The sequence below is a fragment of the Alosa alosa genome, chromosome 9 (genome assembly GCF_017589495.1).
Source record: "Alosa alosa isolate M-15738 ecotype Scorff River chromosome 9, AALO_Geno_1.1, whole genome shotgun sequence".
Lineage (NCBI taxonomy): Eukaryota > Metazoa > Chordata > Actinopteri > Clupeiformes > Clupeidae > Alosa > Alosa alosa.
This window is the reverse complement of record NC_063197.1, coordinates 32,414,781-32,435,781: the sequence shown is the minus strand read 5'-3', so window position 1 is coordinate 32,435,781 and position 21,001 is coordinate 32,414,781. Positions and strand designations below refer to the sequence as shown.

At 40.4% G+C, this 21,001-nt stretch overlaps 1 protein-coding gene across 1 annotated transcript; it reads right to left on the bottom strand.

Moving 5' to 3' along the window:
- hykk.2 (hydroxylysine kinase, tandem duplicate 2) lies at nt 1-8,161 on the bottom strand (the record flags this gene model as incomplete). The annotated part of the gene is given in 4 exon segments (XM_048253037.1): nt 1-176; nt 394-536; nt 755-1,063; nt 8,060-8,161. Coding segments are annotated over 3 exon segments (623 nt in total), but the record flags the coding sequence as incomplete, so codon positions are not given.
- Nucleotides 8,162-21,001: the final 12,840 nt, after the last annotated feature.

Sequence of the window (21,001 nt, the reverse complement as noted above, 5' to 3'; positions counted from 1 at the left end):
CGGAAGGCCGACATCTTGGGGATCACCTGTGCCTGGTACTGTGCGATGACCTTGCTGACGACCTCCTGCATGGGGTCGCCGTCCATCACAGGCAGGTACTGTTCCAGCAGAGGGATGCTGGACAGACTCCAGATGAAGTTCTCTCTCTGAAGCACATGCAGATTGGGGTGCTCCATCTGAGGACACATTCATAACGGAGGCCACGATTACTCCAATACACAAATGAACCACTGCATGGCATGACAAAACATGAATGAATTGATGGATGGATGAATGAATTGATGGATGGATGGATGGATGAATGATGAATGAATTTGATGGATGGATGAATGGATGGCTGAATCAATGAAATGGCTGTACACAAATTACAAACATTCCTAATTCAATTCTTACTTCCTGGAAGACTTTGTCCATGGTGGCAGCCATTTTCCCTACTTGGTAAAGGATATTAGGGGAGGAAGGAATCTTGGCAACAGTTGTACCAGGCAAATAAGTCAGCAAACGCACCAGGTACTTCTGAAGCCCGCAGCCACAGTCTGTGATCAGCAGGTAGTAAGGCATTTGTTTAACATGTTGCCAAGAAAGTCAGTTGTTTAAGCTTGACCAACACAAATCACATGCAGTAAAATTGTACACAGTGAATGTTGACATGCAACAAAGTTTTCCGGTCCTTTACAGACCCAGGAGCCCTTCGACTGACTTGATTAGGCACTGACTGATTGATCAAGTACTGATTCATTGATGAACACTGTACCGATCTCCTCTAGACTCATGAGCTGGCCAGTCTTAGTAGGAATGGCTGTCTGGGCAGGAAGTCCCTTCGAATGCAGGAAGTTCATGGCGTGGGTCTGTAGCTCCAGCAGAGTGGGGTTCTGGCTGTCCCCAGAGTTCATGACCTTCAGCACATACTCCCCACCATCGCTCACACACACATAGGCATTTTGGTCATCGTAACTAGGAAGTGGACGGATCTCAGACTCAGTCAGGCCGTACAGACGTATAACTAACTCAGACACTTGTGCATGGGTAAGATTTGGCTTGGATTCCTTTGATGCCATTCTACCTGAAAAAAAATAAAACAGCAAACTTGGCTTGTTAATTAAAAAAAAACAGCAAACTTGGCTTGTTAATTTAGAAATAACCGTGTTATATAGGCAAGTTATTGTGGTCACTGTTGCTATATGTCTTGTTTTTCTCATGTGTTTTTTTATTTATTGTATTTATTTATCCAATCCTGTGCACCGTGTGCATAGTGAGATGATGATTTATGCAAACTAGAAGGTGTTGACTGTAAGCATAGTTCTTCCTCCTTGAGCCTTTTGACAGATTGCAGTCTCACAATCGAAGTGGAATCATGAAACAGGCACGCACGCGACCGCTGTCTCGCTATCCGGCAAAAGATTCTTTGGACGCCGCTATTTATGGATTTCCGTGTAAACAAATGTAAACAAAACGTCAATTATGTGCTCAAACTAACGCCGCTGACTTATGAAAACAACCATTCCACTTTGATACGAAACTACATAATTGTACAACATTTATACAACAAAAATCACAGAATTTGGATCAAGTAATGTGGAGAAATCTTATGCAAAGTGTCAACCCCTAACAATGTGCCCATTGCCCAAATTTATGGTCGACTAATGTTGAATGTCAGAGTAATGACATTGAAAAAGGTACCTTCATGATACACTTTAATTTATAAAGGTACGAAGTATAAAAAGAAAAACACAATTTATCAGATGGATTACCCAAATAATTCAGGGCTTAAAATTCATTTTTCAAAATTTTTATTCATGTAGGGGGGATTTACACAATTTGGGGGTCGATTCTGATACCAAGTCAAGAATTGCGATTTCAATACTTTTAATACGATACTTTAAAAAAAAAAGTGTTTGATTTTGGGGCCCCCACCACCCTGACGTCATCAGTAATATATACTGTAGTGGGATCATTCACAACAGTGGACATCCTAGATTCTGCTTGACTCTCTCCACACACAAACACACACTGAAAATGATAGCTTATGTGATATGTTTCTATCATATATTTTTGAATTCATATAGAGTGTATTTATTTAATAATGCATTTTTTTAAAGTATAGCATTTTACTAGTAATTACTATAGTAGCTAAACATATTTAGTAATTTGAATGCCTCATATTGACGTTTAACCTATAACACTTAGGCATATCTTTAATGTGGTGTGTAGGTCCAATTGAGTGCACATTGGTGATGAGTAGGTGTAATTCAGTGCCTGTCACTTTAAGAAAATACCTGAGAGTAATTCTATGGAGTAATTAGCCCCCTTCAACCTGGACGGTTTTAGGCTGTAGTCGCTAGTGAATAAAAGTTGTGCATAGTGCGGTATGTGTATGCAAATCATTATGTTTTCTATGTCATTAGATACAATAAATGTTCAAAAAACTAACATGTCGAAGACAATCTTTCTGGGATCAAGTGTTGACGTGACCTGAGCTAGCAGGATAGTTACCAAGGAGCTCTTTCCAGATGTAAAAGTTTGCCATGGTAGCGTAGCCTATTTGCGTAAGCGCAAAGTGGTTCTCTCTCTCTCTCTGTCTCTCTCTCTCTCCGTGTGTGTGTGCGTCTGCATGAGGCTATGTTCAATTCAACTCGGTAGTTGATCAGTCCGGTCAATTCGATTCAATTCCGGTTATTCCATGTATTAACAAAATAACAATGTAACATTAAAAAAATAGCCTACATAGATAAAAAAAAACAACTAAATAATTACAACAAAAAAGTAAAGAAGCTTTATCATTGATATATAAGCTTACTGAAAATCAAATATAGGCCTAGCCTACAATTGTGTTCCACAGACAATATGTCCTACAGATAATAACAACAGTAAGAACATAGGCTAACCTAAGTCATGACGACACGGGGGCTTAAGTCTCATGTTGGCCTATGACTACTAGGCTACCAAGCACGTCTGGGTCTGCGACAGTGAAATAGCTCCAAAATTAATTGTGGCGCCAATGAATATATGCTAACATGAATCTCATCAGTCACCTATAGATAAGGGTTAGGCTATAACATATGTAGGCTATAATGTAAAAATAGGGTCATATCATATAATGTTGACTTATTAAGATGGGGGAGAGAGCTGAACATATTACACTGAACTAATTGTTCATTGTTGAAAATCAATCAAAAGTTTGTAGTTGATCCAGATGTCATTGGTCGCAAGGACTGTTAATGGGTGTATCCACAATTGGGACCTTGTTACAAGTTGGTCTTTCAGCTGCTAATGCAATCAGTGGCCGTCAGAAAACATGTTAGACAACTGAGGAATGAGATGCCACACATAAAATGTACAGTCAAACAAAATGCACAAACATCAATGGGAATCCACCAAACACAGCAGGGAACCATGTTATTGTCAATCAGCACTCTGCCACGCTAAATCATACCCTGCTTATGTTTGTGCAGAGCAGAACAGATATTTGTAGATATGATGCAGGACCTGTTAAGAGAGATTGGCAACTCAGTCTCCCTCATACTAGTCCCTACGGTGAACGATGTAATAGCATAGTGCTGCTGCTTCTGATGTGCAAGACAAGACAGGGTATATATTCATAATGTGACAGGCAGCATGTATTTATCATTATGTTACAACCTCTGAACAACTACTATTGATGTTAGAAGAACAAAACAATACATCTTCAAATGTTCATTGCTTATTACATGTGTTATAAAAACAAAATCCTTGTCTGCTTTCTGTGTTTTTGCATGCACCTGTCAACAGGGGTGTAAAGACATATTTGTTCACCATGCACTTAGGCTGTTCTGAGTCATTGTTTGTATGTTATATTTGTTGATTTCAACAGGGGTGTAAAGACATATTTGTTCACAATGCACTTAGGCTGTTCTGAGTCATTGTTTGTATGTTATATTTGTTGATTTGCATTTATTGCCCATTGATATTGCATTCACATTATTGTTTATTATTGGTATTCTCCTTATTAATGTAGTGTCACCAACATTTAAAATAATATCAACTGACATTGTTATTCATAGCCATATGTATTCTGCTCTTATAAGGTAATATACAGTGCACATATTTATATTTCATTTATAAAAAAAAAAATTTCACTGCACCATATTTCTTGACCTGTCTCACCACCTGCCTATAGGCTGCTTACACCACCTTACTTACAACACTTTGAAGAGCCAAAAACAAAGCTCAGCACACCTGTTCAACAAGTTTTTATTGTCCACTACTGGGGAAATTAATCGGCAACACTTTATTTTAATGTGTCGCTGTTACAGTGTACCTACCTAATTAGGTACAGTGGTACAACCTGTGTAACAACATGTACTATATCAGGTACTGTACTATCATTGTACTTGCATTATGTATTTGTGGGTACCTACATAGGCTATAGTTGTTACATTGTAATACTGAGTGCTTTTACAAAATGTTGCCAATTTGCCTAAATTTTCATCAGAGGCAAAGAGCTGACCTGAGACCTTCTGGATGGGGTAAATCTGGTCATGAAACATTTGATATACAAATCATTCTTAGCTCCAGTCAAGGCCTCATTGTCTTCAGTGTACATGTAACAGCTGTGCTGCTACAACCTTGTTACTCTTTGATACAGTGGAATAAACCTATTAAGTGTACCAATTAATTACTTACATGTACATATGACATGTATGTTATGTCTTCGATGTCTTGGAACAGGTCTACTAATTCACATGTACTGTGTGGTGTAACAGCAGACATGTTTCAACACATCAATTACAGGATGCATGACATCATTGACAGGATATAATATGTACATGTAAGTACTTAACTGGTACACTTTATTTGAAAGGGTTTATTCCACTGTATCAAAAGAGTAATAAATAACACAGTTGATACATGTACTACAGTATGTAGGGTAATGGCAGACATGTTCCAAGACACCAATGACACAACATGTAATGTAATATGTAATTGTAAGTGGGCAATTCCACGGAAAATGGACTTTTTTGTCACATCCATAACGCCAGTGTAATGCCTTGGCATTTGTATGATGTGAATGTTACTATTCATTTTTTGTGCATTTTTTCTCATGTACATTCTTCAGCCAAAAATAGCAAATGCTCAAATTTCATGTAATCATTCACATCATACCATACCATCACATTTTATTAGCGTTATGGATGTTAGAAAAAACGTAATTGGGGGCCAAGCAGCGAAGCTGCGAAGGCACCCATTGTGTTTCTACCTTTTCTTATTATTATTACGCTTCCGCAATGGGAGTCTATGGCAGCCCATAGAACCGTCTGGTGAAAAGTTGTTAAATTTGGCACACTGATTAGGGACAGTCCCATGATTAATGTCACCAAGTTTGAAGTTTGATGATGACACCTCAAGCACTCTAGCGCCACCAACAGGCCAAAGTTGGACGTGCGTTCACGCACGTAACTTTTGACCCGTATGGCCGATTGTCAAAAATGAGGTATCGTTGGAATCCTTGGACCAAGCCGAGTTCAACGCACCCTATGACGTCAATTTCCGCCATGATGGATTTTCCGCCATTTTGGATTTTTGGATTTCATCAAAAACACTTAAAATGTATCAGGGGTCACATACTTTCTCTGATTCCCACCAAATTTTACACAGATCATCTTCAGACCAAGCCTCACAAAAGTTATCACTTTTCATCTTCGGAAGTATTACCGTTCGCCCGTAACAGCCAATCAGCTGGCCTGTAGCTGCTGTTGTGCTTAGAATTAAAACGCACTAGTGGTGTCTGGTAATACTGTTGGAAGTCCTTAGGCCGACCCAAGCCAACTTGTGATGTCATCGTAATTGATTCGGCCGCCATATTGGATTTAATCAAAAACATGAATAAGTATTCGCATGTCACAAATTTCAGCTGATCCTCACCAAAATTGGCAGAGACCATCTTCAGACCATGCCTTATCAGTGTATTTTTTTTCTGGTACAATTGACAGAAGCGTTCGCCTGTAACAGCCAATCGAAATTTGCGGCGAAGCCGCCAAACAGGAAGTGAGCTCATATCTCAGCAACGCTTTCATGTATCAAAACCAAACTTAGTACATGGTCCTCAGGACCCACCAGGAGGACGCTCAAGAAAGTTGGTGACCTTTGACCTCTAGGGGGCTCTGTAATTGGCAAAAATGTATTTTGGCCTGTAGTTGCTGCATTATTCTGCAATGGAGGTCAATGGTAGCCCATAGAACCGTCTGGTTCATCCTGATGATGCACAAATAATTTGGTGACCTTTGACCTCTATGGGGGCATTGAAATCACAGCAAGCATGATAATATTTCAATCGATCTTTTATTTTTGATGTGAAACTGATGACAGCGAGTTCTAAAGCGTGCGTGCAAGAGTGGGGCGGGGTGGGACGGGCACGGGCGATTGCGGCGGTGGGTTGGCTGGGTAAGGGGGCGGCGACACTCAGCCCTGGTTCAGCCCCACAAAATCAGTTATGTTTTGATGTGAAACTTGACCTTGTAACTCAGCCAATCTTGGGTTGTATGGCATGGAACTTGCTGTGACTGCTTAAGGCTATATGTCTGATGCAATGGCACTGACTTACATGACAAATCTGGCCTGCTTGGCCCCCTCATTGCTGCTTGCAGCTATATTTTTCCATGGAATTGCCCAAGTACTTAGTACTTATGCCACTGTATCATAGAGCAATAAGTGTGTACCAACACAGTTGATGTAGTGAATTAGTAGACCTGTTCCAAGACATCGAAGACACAACATACATGTCATATGTACATGTAAGTAATTAACTGGTACACTTAATAGGTTTATTCCACTGTATCAAAGAGTAACAAGGTTGTAGCAGCACAGCTGTTACAAAGATACAAGGAAGTTTATTGTCACATGCATATAGTTACTGGAAGTAAGAAATGCAGTTAAATTATGTCTGGTGTCAGCCTATTTGTGCATTTATATAAATGTAGCATGACAAGTGTGTGTTTACATGCAGCACTAACTTCAGTTCAGAACGACAACCTGTTCTGTATTGCTCTCTCTCTCTCTGTGTGTGTGTAACATATATATATATATATATATATATATATATATATATATATATATATATATATACACACACACACACACACACACATACAGTATATCCATGCATATACATATGTATTGTATGTAGTATTGCATTACTAGCCTATTCTAATTTGGTTTGTTCTATTGACATGGAATGAATGAACAGGAACACGTGACTATGGAGTAGGTCTACTTCACAATTCAGATTTTCAGATGGTGCGTTGTGGCTGACAATGGCCCTACAATCTCGAGTGTCTAGGTTTATTGCTGGTTCCTGGTTGCTGTAGTGCAATGATGTCATCTGCTGGCCGTGCCGCGCAATAGCGCCACAACATATGTAATTTCACTGGACATTACGATAAAAATCTTGTTTTTCCTTATAATATTCGTGTCATCCAGCTAACATATTGCTTAATTCTTTTGACATTTCGTTCCTTTATAAATTGTAATGTAATATAAATGTACGTTTTTGAATGTCATTACTCTGACATGTGAGGGATAACGGCCACCGACGTGACCTGTTTTACGTGACTCATGGACAAGGGGAAATGCCATTAACTCGGCGTCACGCAGCGGCAATTATCTTAATATCGATATTTCTCCACATTACTTGATCCAAATTCTGTAATTTTTGTTGGATAAATGTTGTACAAAAATGTATTTTCGTATCAAAGTGGAATGGTTGTTGTCATAAGTCAGCTGCGTTAGTTTGACGACATAATTGAGGTTTTGTTTACATGTGTTCAATGTAAGTCAATGGGCACCGGTATTCGGCCAATGGCGGCGCCCAAAGAATCTTTTGCCGGATAGCGAGACAGCGGTACGCACGCGCACCCAACTGTCTTACGTTAGATCTGCTTACTTGAACATAGCAATAACAAATCACAATTGCCTGCACAACCTGCAAAAATCACAACATGCATAGGCTACAACGCTGCTTTTGCGTAACAACAGGAGGGAACATTGACTTAAAAACGATTGAAAATGACAGCTTAGCCGTTACCTCTACTGTGTCCTTTGAATTTTAGCCGGCTTCCTCTGCACAGTTTGAGAACTTTTACCGAGCCGTAAGAACGTCCCAGGCTGATTACGTGTTTTGGTCATGTTCAGGAATGCACTGTGGCGGCGATGTGCGCCTCGCACACTTCCAGTTTTGAAGTAAGCTCATTCAACATCATGCAGCACTGCGCAGATCTAGTTGGACGCGATGCATGCTGAACAACATTATAAATATTGGAATAGTTTGGGGTTTTAGCCGAATAAGAACAACATGGCACATCCAAGACTTTAAAAAAATCAATGTTGTTAACATCTACATGTAATCTGCATATGCCAAAATGCATAGCTTGAAATTTTGCACATTGATAGGACCCACAGTAGCCTATCAGATCAACCCAAATAAGTATGTTTAAAATGATGCAATATAAAAGTCAAAGAGGTCTATGTGTTTTGCGTCTGCTATCATTTAAAAAAAGACAAATGCACCCAGAGATTCCCAAAGGAACTTTAGGAAAGGAAATAAACATATTCTGCACCACTGTAGGCTACGCCGTTCCTGATGAGCGGATTATTATAGGACACATTACCCTCACTCTTAAACCGTAAGCAATCTTAAACGTTTATTAACCCAGAAAACGTTTTGTCACATTCAGCGAATATCTCGTCATGAGCCAGTAGCTCTCCATTAGGCCTACATTATATACAATTTAAAAATAATTACACATCCACAACTCACACTGGAAATTGTTCCCTGTTTGGACGTCGAGTCGCCTCTTCTCACTATGTCCTGTATCAAGCAGGCTTGTACAAAAATTCAGAATTGATTTGAAACTGGCTCTTAAATTCCAATTCAATTCTTGAATTTCACTTGCATTTCAATTGAGGTAGCAAACAGGAAGCAGAATTGCAATTTGAATTGTGTACAACCCTGGTATCAAGTCTTGCCTGTTATGTTTTAATATAAAAATGAAACTACTCATTCATTCTCTTTTAATTGTTTTTTTGTCATATCACAGATCGCTACCTAGTTATCATTAGTTCAGACCAACAGAGATGAAGCAAACGATTGCCTTTCCCTGCAATCTCTGAAGCATACCAAGACCAAAATACAGCTGACATTTTTAAATTCACAGTAGGTATGGTTGTTTTTAATTAGATGTCTAGCTTTTGCTGTGTGGCCTTTTGAGAGTAGCAGAAGGCCAAATTGACCTAGCAACTTGTTATGTTAGCAGATACTATTTTGCTATGGATATTATTTCAGAATTTTACATTTTCTGCATTAATCAGAGATCACCAACAAGATCACCTTCACTAACTTTCATCAACTAGAAACGTGATCAGTTTGTTTACAGAAGTGTAACGACCCTCTCTTATGCAGGTGTCAATTGTGATGATAAAGTAAGGCTCAACACACAAACTCTTCTCACAGTTTTTATTTCCCTGCATTCACAAATAAAACAAAGAATCCACTGAGATTAGACGATTGACGACTGCATACCCAAATCTACAGTATAAATGTAAAAGGAAATCAAGAAATTGCAAGTGTTTTCTTCATAAAGCTAGCTAACATAGCATTGGCTGCCCAAAAGGCGTAGCCCACAATAGCTCGATTAGATACCATCTTAGACAACACTCTAGCATTACTTGCAGAAATTATCTATTAATACAACTTATGTATATACGTATTTGAACCAGTGTGGAAGACAAACATGTTATTATATAATTAAAACACAAAATTATTCACGGAGCACTCTCTATGCACAGCTTACCTCCAGCAGACTAGTTCTGACTGGAGTGCAGGAAAAGCATAAATGCTCAAAATATTGAAATGCAAAGTAGAAATGAAAATACAATTGCAGTCGCAATGTCTCATGTTTTAAACTCATGTGAATGGGTACGACATATGAAAACATTTTAAACATGTAAAAACCAGTGTATATAAAAATAGACATTACAATAACAATGTAATATCATAATTTTGAAAGAATTCACTTCATGTAAGTGAGGCTATTTTCAACTCTGTTACAGAAGGGAACTCAAGTAAGCGACGAAGACCTAAATGCTGATGTATTTGTTACACCTCTGAAATGTTCCAACCAGTCTGTGTTGTATTGTTTGCTGGTGTTGCAGCAAACGAAGTCAGGGTCTCAGAGACTTGTTGTTGAATGTTGATGTATTTGAGCTGGGCCCATCTGCCTCATGATGAGTATTAATGTAGACACACACACACACGCACACACATACACACACACACACACACACACACTCTCTCTCTCTCTCTCACTCACACACACACACACACTCTCTCTCTCTCTCTCTCTCTCTCTCACACACACACACACACACACAGATGGTTGTAGATCACAACCACAGATGAATATGCCATGTTGTTGTCAGTGACCTCATATACTGGTGCAGTGTGTGGCCCAGGTATTAGTTACATGATGCCTACATGCACATGCACAACTGCACAGCCTTAGCTGCATACACATGTTCACAGTATGTGTACACAGATTCAAATGATGTGGTACCGATGACCAATGACCATTGCTTGAAGAGTATCAAGTCATTCATTCCTAACCACAACTTACTGAAAATGGCCCATCTGTTTTTTTGTTGTTGTTGGGGTTTTTTTGGAGATAGAGTGTGTGTGTGGTGTGTGTGTGTGTGTGTGTTTGTGTGTGTGTTTACCCCATGCAAGTTGAGAAAAGCTATGGGGTATGTGAGATAGACCTGAGGTGCGTTCAAATTTGGCAAACAGTGATGAATGTTCATGGCGAACATGTTTTCTCTAAACAGTTTCATTTGAACGTAAACGTTCTGTTGTAATGCTAACATCCAGCTAACCCTTCGTAAACGTTCTGTTGTAATGCTAACATCCAGCTAACCCTTCATAAATGTTCTGTTGTAATGCTAACATCCAGCTAACCCTTCGTCCAGCTCACATCCAGCTCCACCGTAGGTTTGCAGAGCCACCTCCTCAAACTGTTTGTGAGCGTTCGCAAACGTTTATTTAAACGTTGCAAACCTTTATTTGTGAAGTTCAACGCTCCTCTGATGTAGAGCATCAGTGCAGTAAATTAGACCTGGTGGTGTAAAGCATGCCATCAGTGCAGTAAAATAGACCTGGTGGTGTGGAGCACGGCATCAGTGCAGTAAAATAGACCTGGTGGTGTGGAGCACGGCATCAGTGCAGTAAAATAGACCTGGTGGTGTAAAGCATGGCATCAGTGCAGTAAAATAGACCTGGTGGTGTAGAGCATGGCATCAGTGCAGTGAAATAGACCTGGTGGTGTGGAGCATTGGCATTAGCCATACCACTGCAGTGGTGCCCAGCCTCACCTGAACGCTAAGACATGACGATTGTTTGTCTGTTAGCTATAGGCTTTTTAAATGTTAAATAAAGTGGCATTGTTTGTGTATAGACACTGTAGGCTGGGTGAACCCAGCCTGATCTGACGGTGATTTATTTTTCGCCCTGCAGCTCAGGCTGGAGACCTGTGCATCTTTTTCTGCTGCTTCCGTTACAATTTTGCTGGGACCAATCACAAGCTGGCTTATCCACCTGGTGTGCTATTGGCTATTAATCCCTACTGAGTTTCCGCGTCGCTCTGCAAATGTCACCCGGTTCATTGGTCAGATTGGTGAATGACTATCCAATTGCGTACAGAGTCATTTGAACTACTGTATGCCCGTTGATCACGCCTCTTGAGCAGTAGAAAATACATAGCGGACTCCCCTGACCAATGTTCAATCTTAAAAGATTGAGTTTGGTCTGGTGAAAGCCAGACTATAGACACTGCTGACCTCTGAGGTTAACCATGTAAGCTCTAAGCCATTTGATATTTGGCCTGTTTAAGATTTTGGCCTTGTTACTGGATTTACTGAATGTCACTGGATGTAAAAATGTGCCTCTGTCATTGACCTCCTGTTTGTTCCACCCTGTTCTCAGTATTTTGGAATGTCCTTGTACTTGAACTTTGCTTCTTCTTCTACCAGTAGACCTTTCAGACATATTAGTGTCTTAACCTCTACCTTCAGTCATCCCATAGGAGGAGGTAGATAAGATAAGATGAGATAATAAGTTAAGATAAACTTTATTGTCCCTCGAGGGGAAATTTGTCTTGGGCTGTAAAGTGCCTTCTCTGTAAACAGCAATCACATTCATGCAGGACAGCAATCACATACAAGCAGGACAGCAATCACATACAAGATATTACTAATTTACAGCCTATAGAGAAGTGGTTCAGAAGAGGCCCAGATCATTAGTACACTTTTTCTTTTCTTTGAAGCATCACCATTAAAGTTCATTCTGTTTTTCACACGTCTTGACAGTTAATGTGAGAATGTTTAATTAACGTTTCTCATTGTACCTTTTGTTCTGTTATACTGTATTTAGCCTATAGAATTCACGAGCAAAATGTTTACAAGTAGCAAGCTGTCAACGTAAAGGTTATCTTGTTCTTGTGGGGTGAAAGGAAAATTAATGACCAGAGGAGTTGCAGCTTTAGTTACTGTACAGGTACGCTTGAAAGTGTGGAAACAGTTTTGGTTTTTTGGGTTCACAGATTGAATTTAAAGAGGCTAAGGCTCAAGGGGCCGCATTCATTCAGGCATATGGTTGTGCAGGAGAGCTTGCTTAGTGTCCCTTACAAACAATAACAATACTACAAAATATTGCAGTTTTTCAGAAATACAATACAGTTTCTTGTCCAAAATACTGCATTCCTGAACTGCAAGGATTTTTTTAGAAACTGTGAGATACAGTTTACTCACTCACATTTTCTGTCACATTCAGCGAATATCTCGTCATGAGCCAGTAGCTCTCCATTAGGCCTACATTATAAAAAAAATAAAATAACACATCCACAACTCAAACCCGAAATTGTTCCCTGTTTGGAAGTTGAGCGCGCCCTTTTCTCACTACATCCTGTATCAAGTCTCGCCTTTCAGCACACACTCACACACACACCGCCCATCCACACATGCTCTATGCCACCTGCACACACACACACACAGCAGACTCAAACAAGCACATGCTCTATGCCACCCCATTCCGTAAATGTTTGGTTTTGCAGCCGTCACAAACTTGCTGGATTTCTGCTCTTGGTCATGCTTCATCCTTAGACTCATAGAGGTGCACGGTAATGTCATGCACCTGAATGTGCTCTTTCAGTATGGCCTTGGTGACTCTCCGCTATAAAAGCAAGGAGCCTGGCCTCTTTGTTGAGTAACCGCACAGAGAGGACTAGAAAAAGATCCCAAAAGCACCTCTACCTTTGAGTATGTGCAAGCTTCATGCTCGACCAGCATGTGTAGGAGGGAGATGAGATCAGACTCTGTTAGATGTCACACAGCCCAGTGGAGATTATGTCCTCTGTAAATTGCAGGGTATGTGCCTTGACTTAGCACTGCTTGGCGCCTCTTTATATATAGCAAAGAAGTCCATCTCGGTAAAAATAACATTCCAGAGTGCTCATGCAAAATATGGATCAATCATGTATGCCTGATTAATCTCTCAAGCTTTTTATTCTTGGCCTGTCTCTACCTTAGAGCAGTTTTTCAACACCATCATCATGCTCTGATGAAGACATGTTTTGTCGCAATGCGTAAGCCCACTTAAATTAAAGGCTTTTTAACTATAAAAAGCGGTGCGCCTTTGGAATTTTTTGGTCAAACCAACTCTTTTAAGACAAGAAGTATTCCCTTGAAACCAAAGAGCACCTGCTTTTGAGAGACATATCAGTGACGAAGCACTTCCGACAACCAACCTTTTTTGGTATTTGAAGATACAGCTTTTCAACACCGTTGAGCCTCCAACACAAATGGCACAGAACATTAGTGAGGAGTGGGGATATAGAAATGAGAAAAGTCCTGTATAAATGTGAAGCCTTTTGCAGATTAAAAACAATATTACTTTAACATTTCAGTGCATGGATGATTTCAACTTAGGTAGCTCAGTAACATTTTAAAACTACTTCTTTAAATGTCACCATTTAAAATGGAGATTATACAACGCATATTATAAACAGTCATCATTTTGTCCAAGATTGCCAAAGTGTAAGTAGCCTACCACACAGATAGATATCTCCTCCCTCACAGATGGAGAACCTCATCTCTCTCAGATGAAGAACCTCACCTCTCACAGAAGGAGAACCTCAGCTCTCACAGATGGAAAACCTTACCTCTCACAGATGGAGAACCTTACCTCTCACAGATGGAGAACCTCACCTTTCAACTTTCACAGATGGAGAACCTCACCTTTCAACTCTCACAGATGGAGAACTCCTCTCAGCTCACTGATCAAGCAGTGTCAAGCAGATAACCCCACACATCACATTTATGTTTGAGGTTATATCCCAATACATCACATGTATGTTTGAGGAGATAACAACATATATAATTTATGTTTGAGATGATATCCCAATACATCATGTGTATGTTTGAGGAGATAACAACATATATATATATATATATATACTATTTATGTTGGAGGTGATATCCCAATACATCACATGTATGTTTGAGGAGATAACAGCATATATCATTTATGTTTGAGGTGATATCCCAATACATCACATGTATGTTTGGGTAGCTAACAGCATATGGGTCATTCCGTGTCCAGTCAGATAAGGTTGTTGCTGCACCGTCTCAGATTTTATTCAAACCTTGTCTATATCAAGAATGGGTTCTAAAACCAAGGCCTGTAAAAATATTTCTGTTCAAATCCAATGTCTTCATATTATTTCAGCCCTTGAAATGACTTTAATTTTACAGCCTGAAAATCACATTGTCTGGTAAACAATGTTTAGGCGTTAATATAATGAAAAGTATGATTCATAGGCAACCTAAACTTTGTAGGGTGGAAGGCAAACATGTTCTCAATATGACTGAACCATTAAACGTTTGTACTGAATTCTGATTGACTTTCTACAAGGCCATAGATTTGGAAAAAAAAAAAAAAGTGTGACATTAAGGGTAGTATAAACTTGTTTTTGTATGCATTTGGTGTCAATCATTATTTTTTCTCTACATGCTATACAGTATTTCATTAATGTTGTACCAATATTTGAGCTCTCCACATATAACGGGCTTGACGATATTAAGGATTAAACACACACAAACAGACAGTCACACACACACACACACACACACAAACAAACAAAGAAACACACACACACACAGCCTTTCTCCCTGGTGTAGGCTTGTCATGTTTCTGTATAACTGATCCAAGTGATGCTGTTTTGTGGATAGGAATTCTGAGGAGCGGAGTGAACTGTAGACCCTCCAGATACAAGAAGAAGACTTGATTTTGTTACATTTTTTATCAACTCAATTTGATTAACTCAGAGAAAAACGAGCCTGCCTTGTCCAAATATCACATGTTTGAGGAGTTATCTCCAAATATCACGTTTGGGGAGTTATCTCCCAACATCACTTGCATGTTTAAGGAGTTATCTCCAAATATCACATTTATGTTTGAGGAGTTATCTCCCAACATCACATATACATATATATATATATATATATATATATATATATATATATATATATATATATATATATATATATATATATGTTTGAGGAGTTTTCTCCAAATATTGTTGTGTTAAATTATAATTAACTAATTCGTAATCAGAAGAATTATGACAAAGCAACAGGATACTGCAGAAGGTGTAGCTTTAATCCAACATTGAGTATGGGTTCGCGAAGCCAACTACTAGCATCATGTCTCACACAGCTTATATACCTCTTTTCAGTAGCATCACTTGTTTTTCACCACTCAGAATAGAATAGAGCTCCTATGTCCTTCGTGCCTTTTTTGGTAATACATATATGCCTAGGTAGTTATTCTATTTCTACAAAGGACCTTTGTCCTGAGCTGAACAACTGCTAGGTATGTCCAGTCTCTTCTATGCATTCATCTCCTTATAGGTAAACCTCTGGGCCCCTCACATATGCTATATTTACCCCTGCTCTTTCACCAAACAGAGGACACACAGTAGCCCAATGTATAGAACATCTTTTTAGCACTACTACAGAATATCTTATCAGGAGGCTTTATAAAAAATCACCACAATATCACATTTATGTTTGAGGAGTTATCTCCAAATATCATATTTATGTTTGAGGAGTTATCATCCAAAATATCCCATGTATGTATGTTTAAAGAGTTATCTCCAAATATCACATGTTTGCGGAGTTATCTCCAAATATCACATGTATATATGTTTGAGGAGTTGTCTCCAAATATCACATGCATGTCCCCTCTTGCATATTGATCAGTTTATTAACAGTAGTAGAACACTTTGAATGCTATACTTTATATACTTATCATTAAAATACAACAGTGTTGGTTAGTGTGGTTTCCCCTTCAATGTAAAATGCTTTAGGTGCTTAAAAAAGCATTATATCGGAATGTCACCTATTACCGTCCATCCCCTATTTATGCCCTCTTACATGTATGTGTCCCTTAATATTCATTTCTATACAAACCAAGACGGCGGATTCCTAAAGACACACAAGCACCCACACCATCTAAATACCAAAAATGACATTTTACCGTGACTCGAGGAGCTGTAAACAGTGTTGTAAGGCTGCATGTCAAATCCATTTGGAGCTCCAGTGGAATTTTGACTGCGATGAGAATTCTCGGTCTAACAGTTGATGTGCTATGTGAAAGGGTGGAAATAGGCACCCACAAGCCCAGCACTGAACTCCGAGCGTGGTAAAGAAAATTGGACATTTCAGACAGTAAAAGCCCCTGTAAGAACCAAACCAGATTTTGTTCAAATCTACACACCTATGGCTAAAATGTAAGGTTCATTTATCAAATGTTATTTTGAAGTATTAAAAAACATTGTTGTTTTAGAATTTTTAAACAGAAGGGGCGGTAATTGCTGCTTTTACAATATAGATGTTGTTATTGGATATATGTTTTTGTCTTCCTTTGCTGTGAGAGGTACTCTGTGTGTGTGTGTGTGTGTGTGTTTGTGCATGTGTGTGTGTATATGTGTGTCTCTCTTGTGCGTGTGCGTGTGTGTGTGTGTGCATGTGTGTGGAAGATGATGGCAGTGACAGTGTCACAGGCGTAGACTCCATCTATAACCAGAGGCACTGTGTGACATTTAACAAACTTCCTACTCTGCTACCTGGAAAATAACTGAAACCACCAGTTAACATTTAACAGATTACATAATAAATGTCTGTGTTTCTAAAAAAAGAATACACGCCAACGATAAAAAAAATTATTTCACAATTGCTCTATCCAACGTACCATCTCCCAGGGTTGGGAAGGTGTGCAATTGCTACTTCTCTTTCCCATGAATCAATAAAAGGCACGAGTAGAAAGAGCACAATAGAAGAGGCAAGTAAATCTCTGAAATGGAACGGGGGACTGCAGGAAAGCAAACACACACACACACACAAACAAACAGCTCACAGCAGACCATTAAAACACAAGGTAGCACGCCAGTGCCACAAACATGTCTGCAGTCACAGAGATTGAACAACAACACACTATCATCTGTGTAATGGGACCCTCAGGCAACAACACACTATCTACTGCGTAATGAGACCCTCAGGCAATGCATGTCTCGGAGTTCTTTGACCATTAGAAGAGACCACACAATGTGTTCCACTGACCGATAAACCCGAGACAACTATGCTGTCTACAACGTATCAGTGTTATGACCATGTAACTGCAGTTTTTGCCATGTTCAAACAGGGTCATCCCTATGTTCCCATGTTGCATCTTTGTTCTGCTCGAGTGCACACAGGAGAGTGATAATTAGTTCCGCCGACCAACGACGAGAAGGGGCGTTCGCCGTGACACTTGGTATCACACACACTGCGCATCAGTTGTGCCATGTGGAGATACCGCACACAGGATGCGGTTCAGCACACACACAAAAATAACTACTGTAATGAAGCCCAAATGAATAATCAGTTATAAATTATTTTGTTTGTGTGTGTTTGTGTGTATGTGTGTGTGTGTGTGTATATGTGTGTAAGAGAAAAAGAAAGAGTGATGAGGAGAGGGAGAAGAAAGACAAAATGGAGATTGATCCACCCAGATCCACCCCAAAATGGAGATCCACCCAGCCCTCACCCACCTGGAAAAAAGAGACTCATATGTGAGATTGCTGTTTATAGACTTCAGTTCTGCATTCAACACCATAATACCACAACAACTCATCTGCAAACTTGACAAACTGGGACTCAGTACCTACCTCTGCAACTGGCTACTGGACTTCCTCTGTCAGAGGCCTCAAGTAGTACGTGTTGGCAACAATACCTCAAGCAGCATCACACTGAGCACAGGGGCCCCCCAAGGCTGCGTGCTCAGTCCGCTGCTCTTCACCCTGCTGACGATGACTGCACTGCAACCTACAGCAACAATCACATAGTGAAATTTGCTGACTTGACACAACTCTGGTGGGTCTCATCACCAAGGGCGAGACTCAATACAGGTTGGAGGTCGACCATCTGACCCGTGGTGCAGGGACAACAACCTCCTGCTGAACATCAGCAAGACCAAAGAGATTGTTGTTGACTTCGGAGAGGTCACACCCAACACCTGCCACTGACCATCGACGGTGCTGTGGTGGAGAGAGCGAGCAGCACCAAATTCCTGGGGGTGCACATCAGCTTAAGACCTCTCCTGGACCACCAACACTGCATCACTGGCTTAAGAGAGCTCAGCTGCCTGTATTTCCTCGCGGAAACTCAGGCGAGCAAGTGCTCCACCAGCCATCATGACCACATTCTACCGAGGCACCATTGAGAGCATCCTCTCCAGCTGTATCGCTGTGGATGAAGCTGCACTGAATACAACAGGAAAGCCCTGCAGCGCATAGTGAACACAGCTGGAAGGATTATTGGTGCTTCACTCCCCCTCTCTGAAGGACATTTACACCACCAACCTCACCCAAGCCCAAAGGCGACCAAAATTGTGAGTGATGCAAGTCACCCCGCTCACAATCTGTTTGATCTACTGCCCTCTGGGAAGAGGTACAGAAGCCTGCGCCTCCAAGCACTACCAGACTCACCAACAGCTTCATACACCAAGCTGTAAGGATGCTGAACTCTCTCCCCTCTCCCCCCCCCCCCCCTCAGCTACATAACATCCTGGACATTGGACCCAAATGGCCGCCTGCACTACTCCACTTGCACACTTGTACACTTTTACAACTTGTTGTTGTTGTCCTGAAAACACAACACTTCTGCTGCTCTTACATAACTTGCACCACTATGCCACTTTCTTTCTTACTTAGGTCAAACAGAACTACCCAAGCCTTTTATTGGCCTGACTTTGCACTAGTATTTTATTGACTGTCTATGCACAATTTCAACCAAATTTTGCTGCTCTTATTTTTTCATTATTATATGTGCCCTCTTATTTACTTATTTACTTACTTTTTTTGTTTACTTGAATGTTATGTTTGTCTGTGGACTTAAATTGGTAAAATATGTCTTGTCTTCACCGTGGGATAGTGAGAAACGTAATTTCGATCTCTTTGTATGTCTGGAACATGTGAAGAAATTGACAATAAAGCTGACTTTGACTTTTGACTTTTGACTTTTGATACAGAGGAAGGGAGAGAGGGAGGGAGGGAGAGAGATGGTTATGGAATGCTTTTGTCCAAATTGACTTGAGAGGGAGTGAAGGAGTAGTGTAGGGCAAGGCAGGAGGGAGAGAGAGAGAGGGAGTGAGGGAGTAGTGTAGGGCAAGGCAGGAGGGAGAGAGAGAGGGAGGGAGTGTAAGTGGGGGTGTGTGGTCTGGACATCTGTGACTGGCTTACGCGAGCTGTGGCGTGGAGTGTCCTCTCTGCACAGAGCATCTAGACTTCAGACTGACGACAGCTGTGCTGTGGAGTGCTGTCTCCTCACCCAGGCTCCTCTCGGTTGGAAGGGCTCGGTGAGTGGGGATGTGGAAGCGGTGTGTGGGTGCGAGCCATTGCTGTCACTCAGATGGAGAGGAAGCGTACGTGAACCCCCTGCAGGGAGCGCGAGAGGTGGCCCACAGAGCTGTGTGATGAGGTGGAAGTTGACGAGGAAATAATCGCCACCAGGTAAGCGGTCCTCTGGACTTATTCTCTCCTGACCTGTGCCACTTTCAGCCGTGCTTGTCAGGTCTGAACTATAGGGCTCCAGCATCCGAGTCTTGGGCAGCATAAATAAGTCATCCATCCAGCCAAAACAAAGTCATTCTCAGCCCAGTGCACTGCAAAGTGACTACAGTCAGCTTTCTCGAAAACATCACTTTAGTGGGTCGGCTGCATTTCCAGATAATTTGCCAGAACTCTAGTGGCTCTTGTTTGTTTGTTTGTTTATTTTAAAAAAATAAATATATCATTATATTGATGAGATGTTTAAAAGTGCTTGTTTAATTTAACTTATTGCTTCAACATCTGCATGACTCAAAATCTGACTTTCATGGTTTAAAACAGCAGGCATTTGTTCTGTTTGTGGTCTTGCAGTCAACATTTACAACATATTTAAAACATATCAGGATCAGGTCTTCACTTTGCTCCTATTTGAGCCATGGCTGTAAAGTTATCTTTGTCACACTCAGGTAAATTATTCTGATTAGAAACTTGACAAAATCAATATATCCTCACATAACATCAGTTCAAATAAGTGGGATAATTGCCTTCACTGATGTACAACTCTTCTTCTAATTGGTTTACGTCTCGTGGTAGACTGAATGATGGAGAGAGGTCATTGGTTTACGTCTTGTGGTAGACTGAATAATGAGAGAAGTCATTGGTATGACTTTGGCTTAGTGGTTTTGCAGGCGTCTCGTCTGCACCTTAGGCGTAGAAGTGCTAATTGGATTGATCCCTCCATAGAGTAGGTTCACTGGATGTCTCTTCCCACATTCAAACAAGCCACACAAATGAGTTTGACCTGTCTTTGTGAACATGGGCCAAATTAGAAGCCA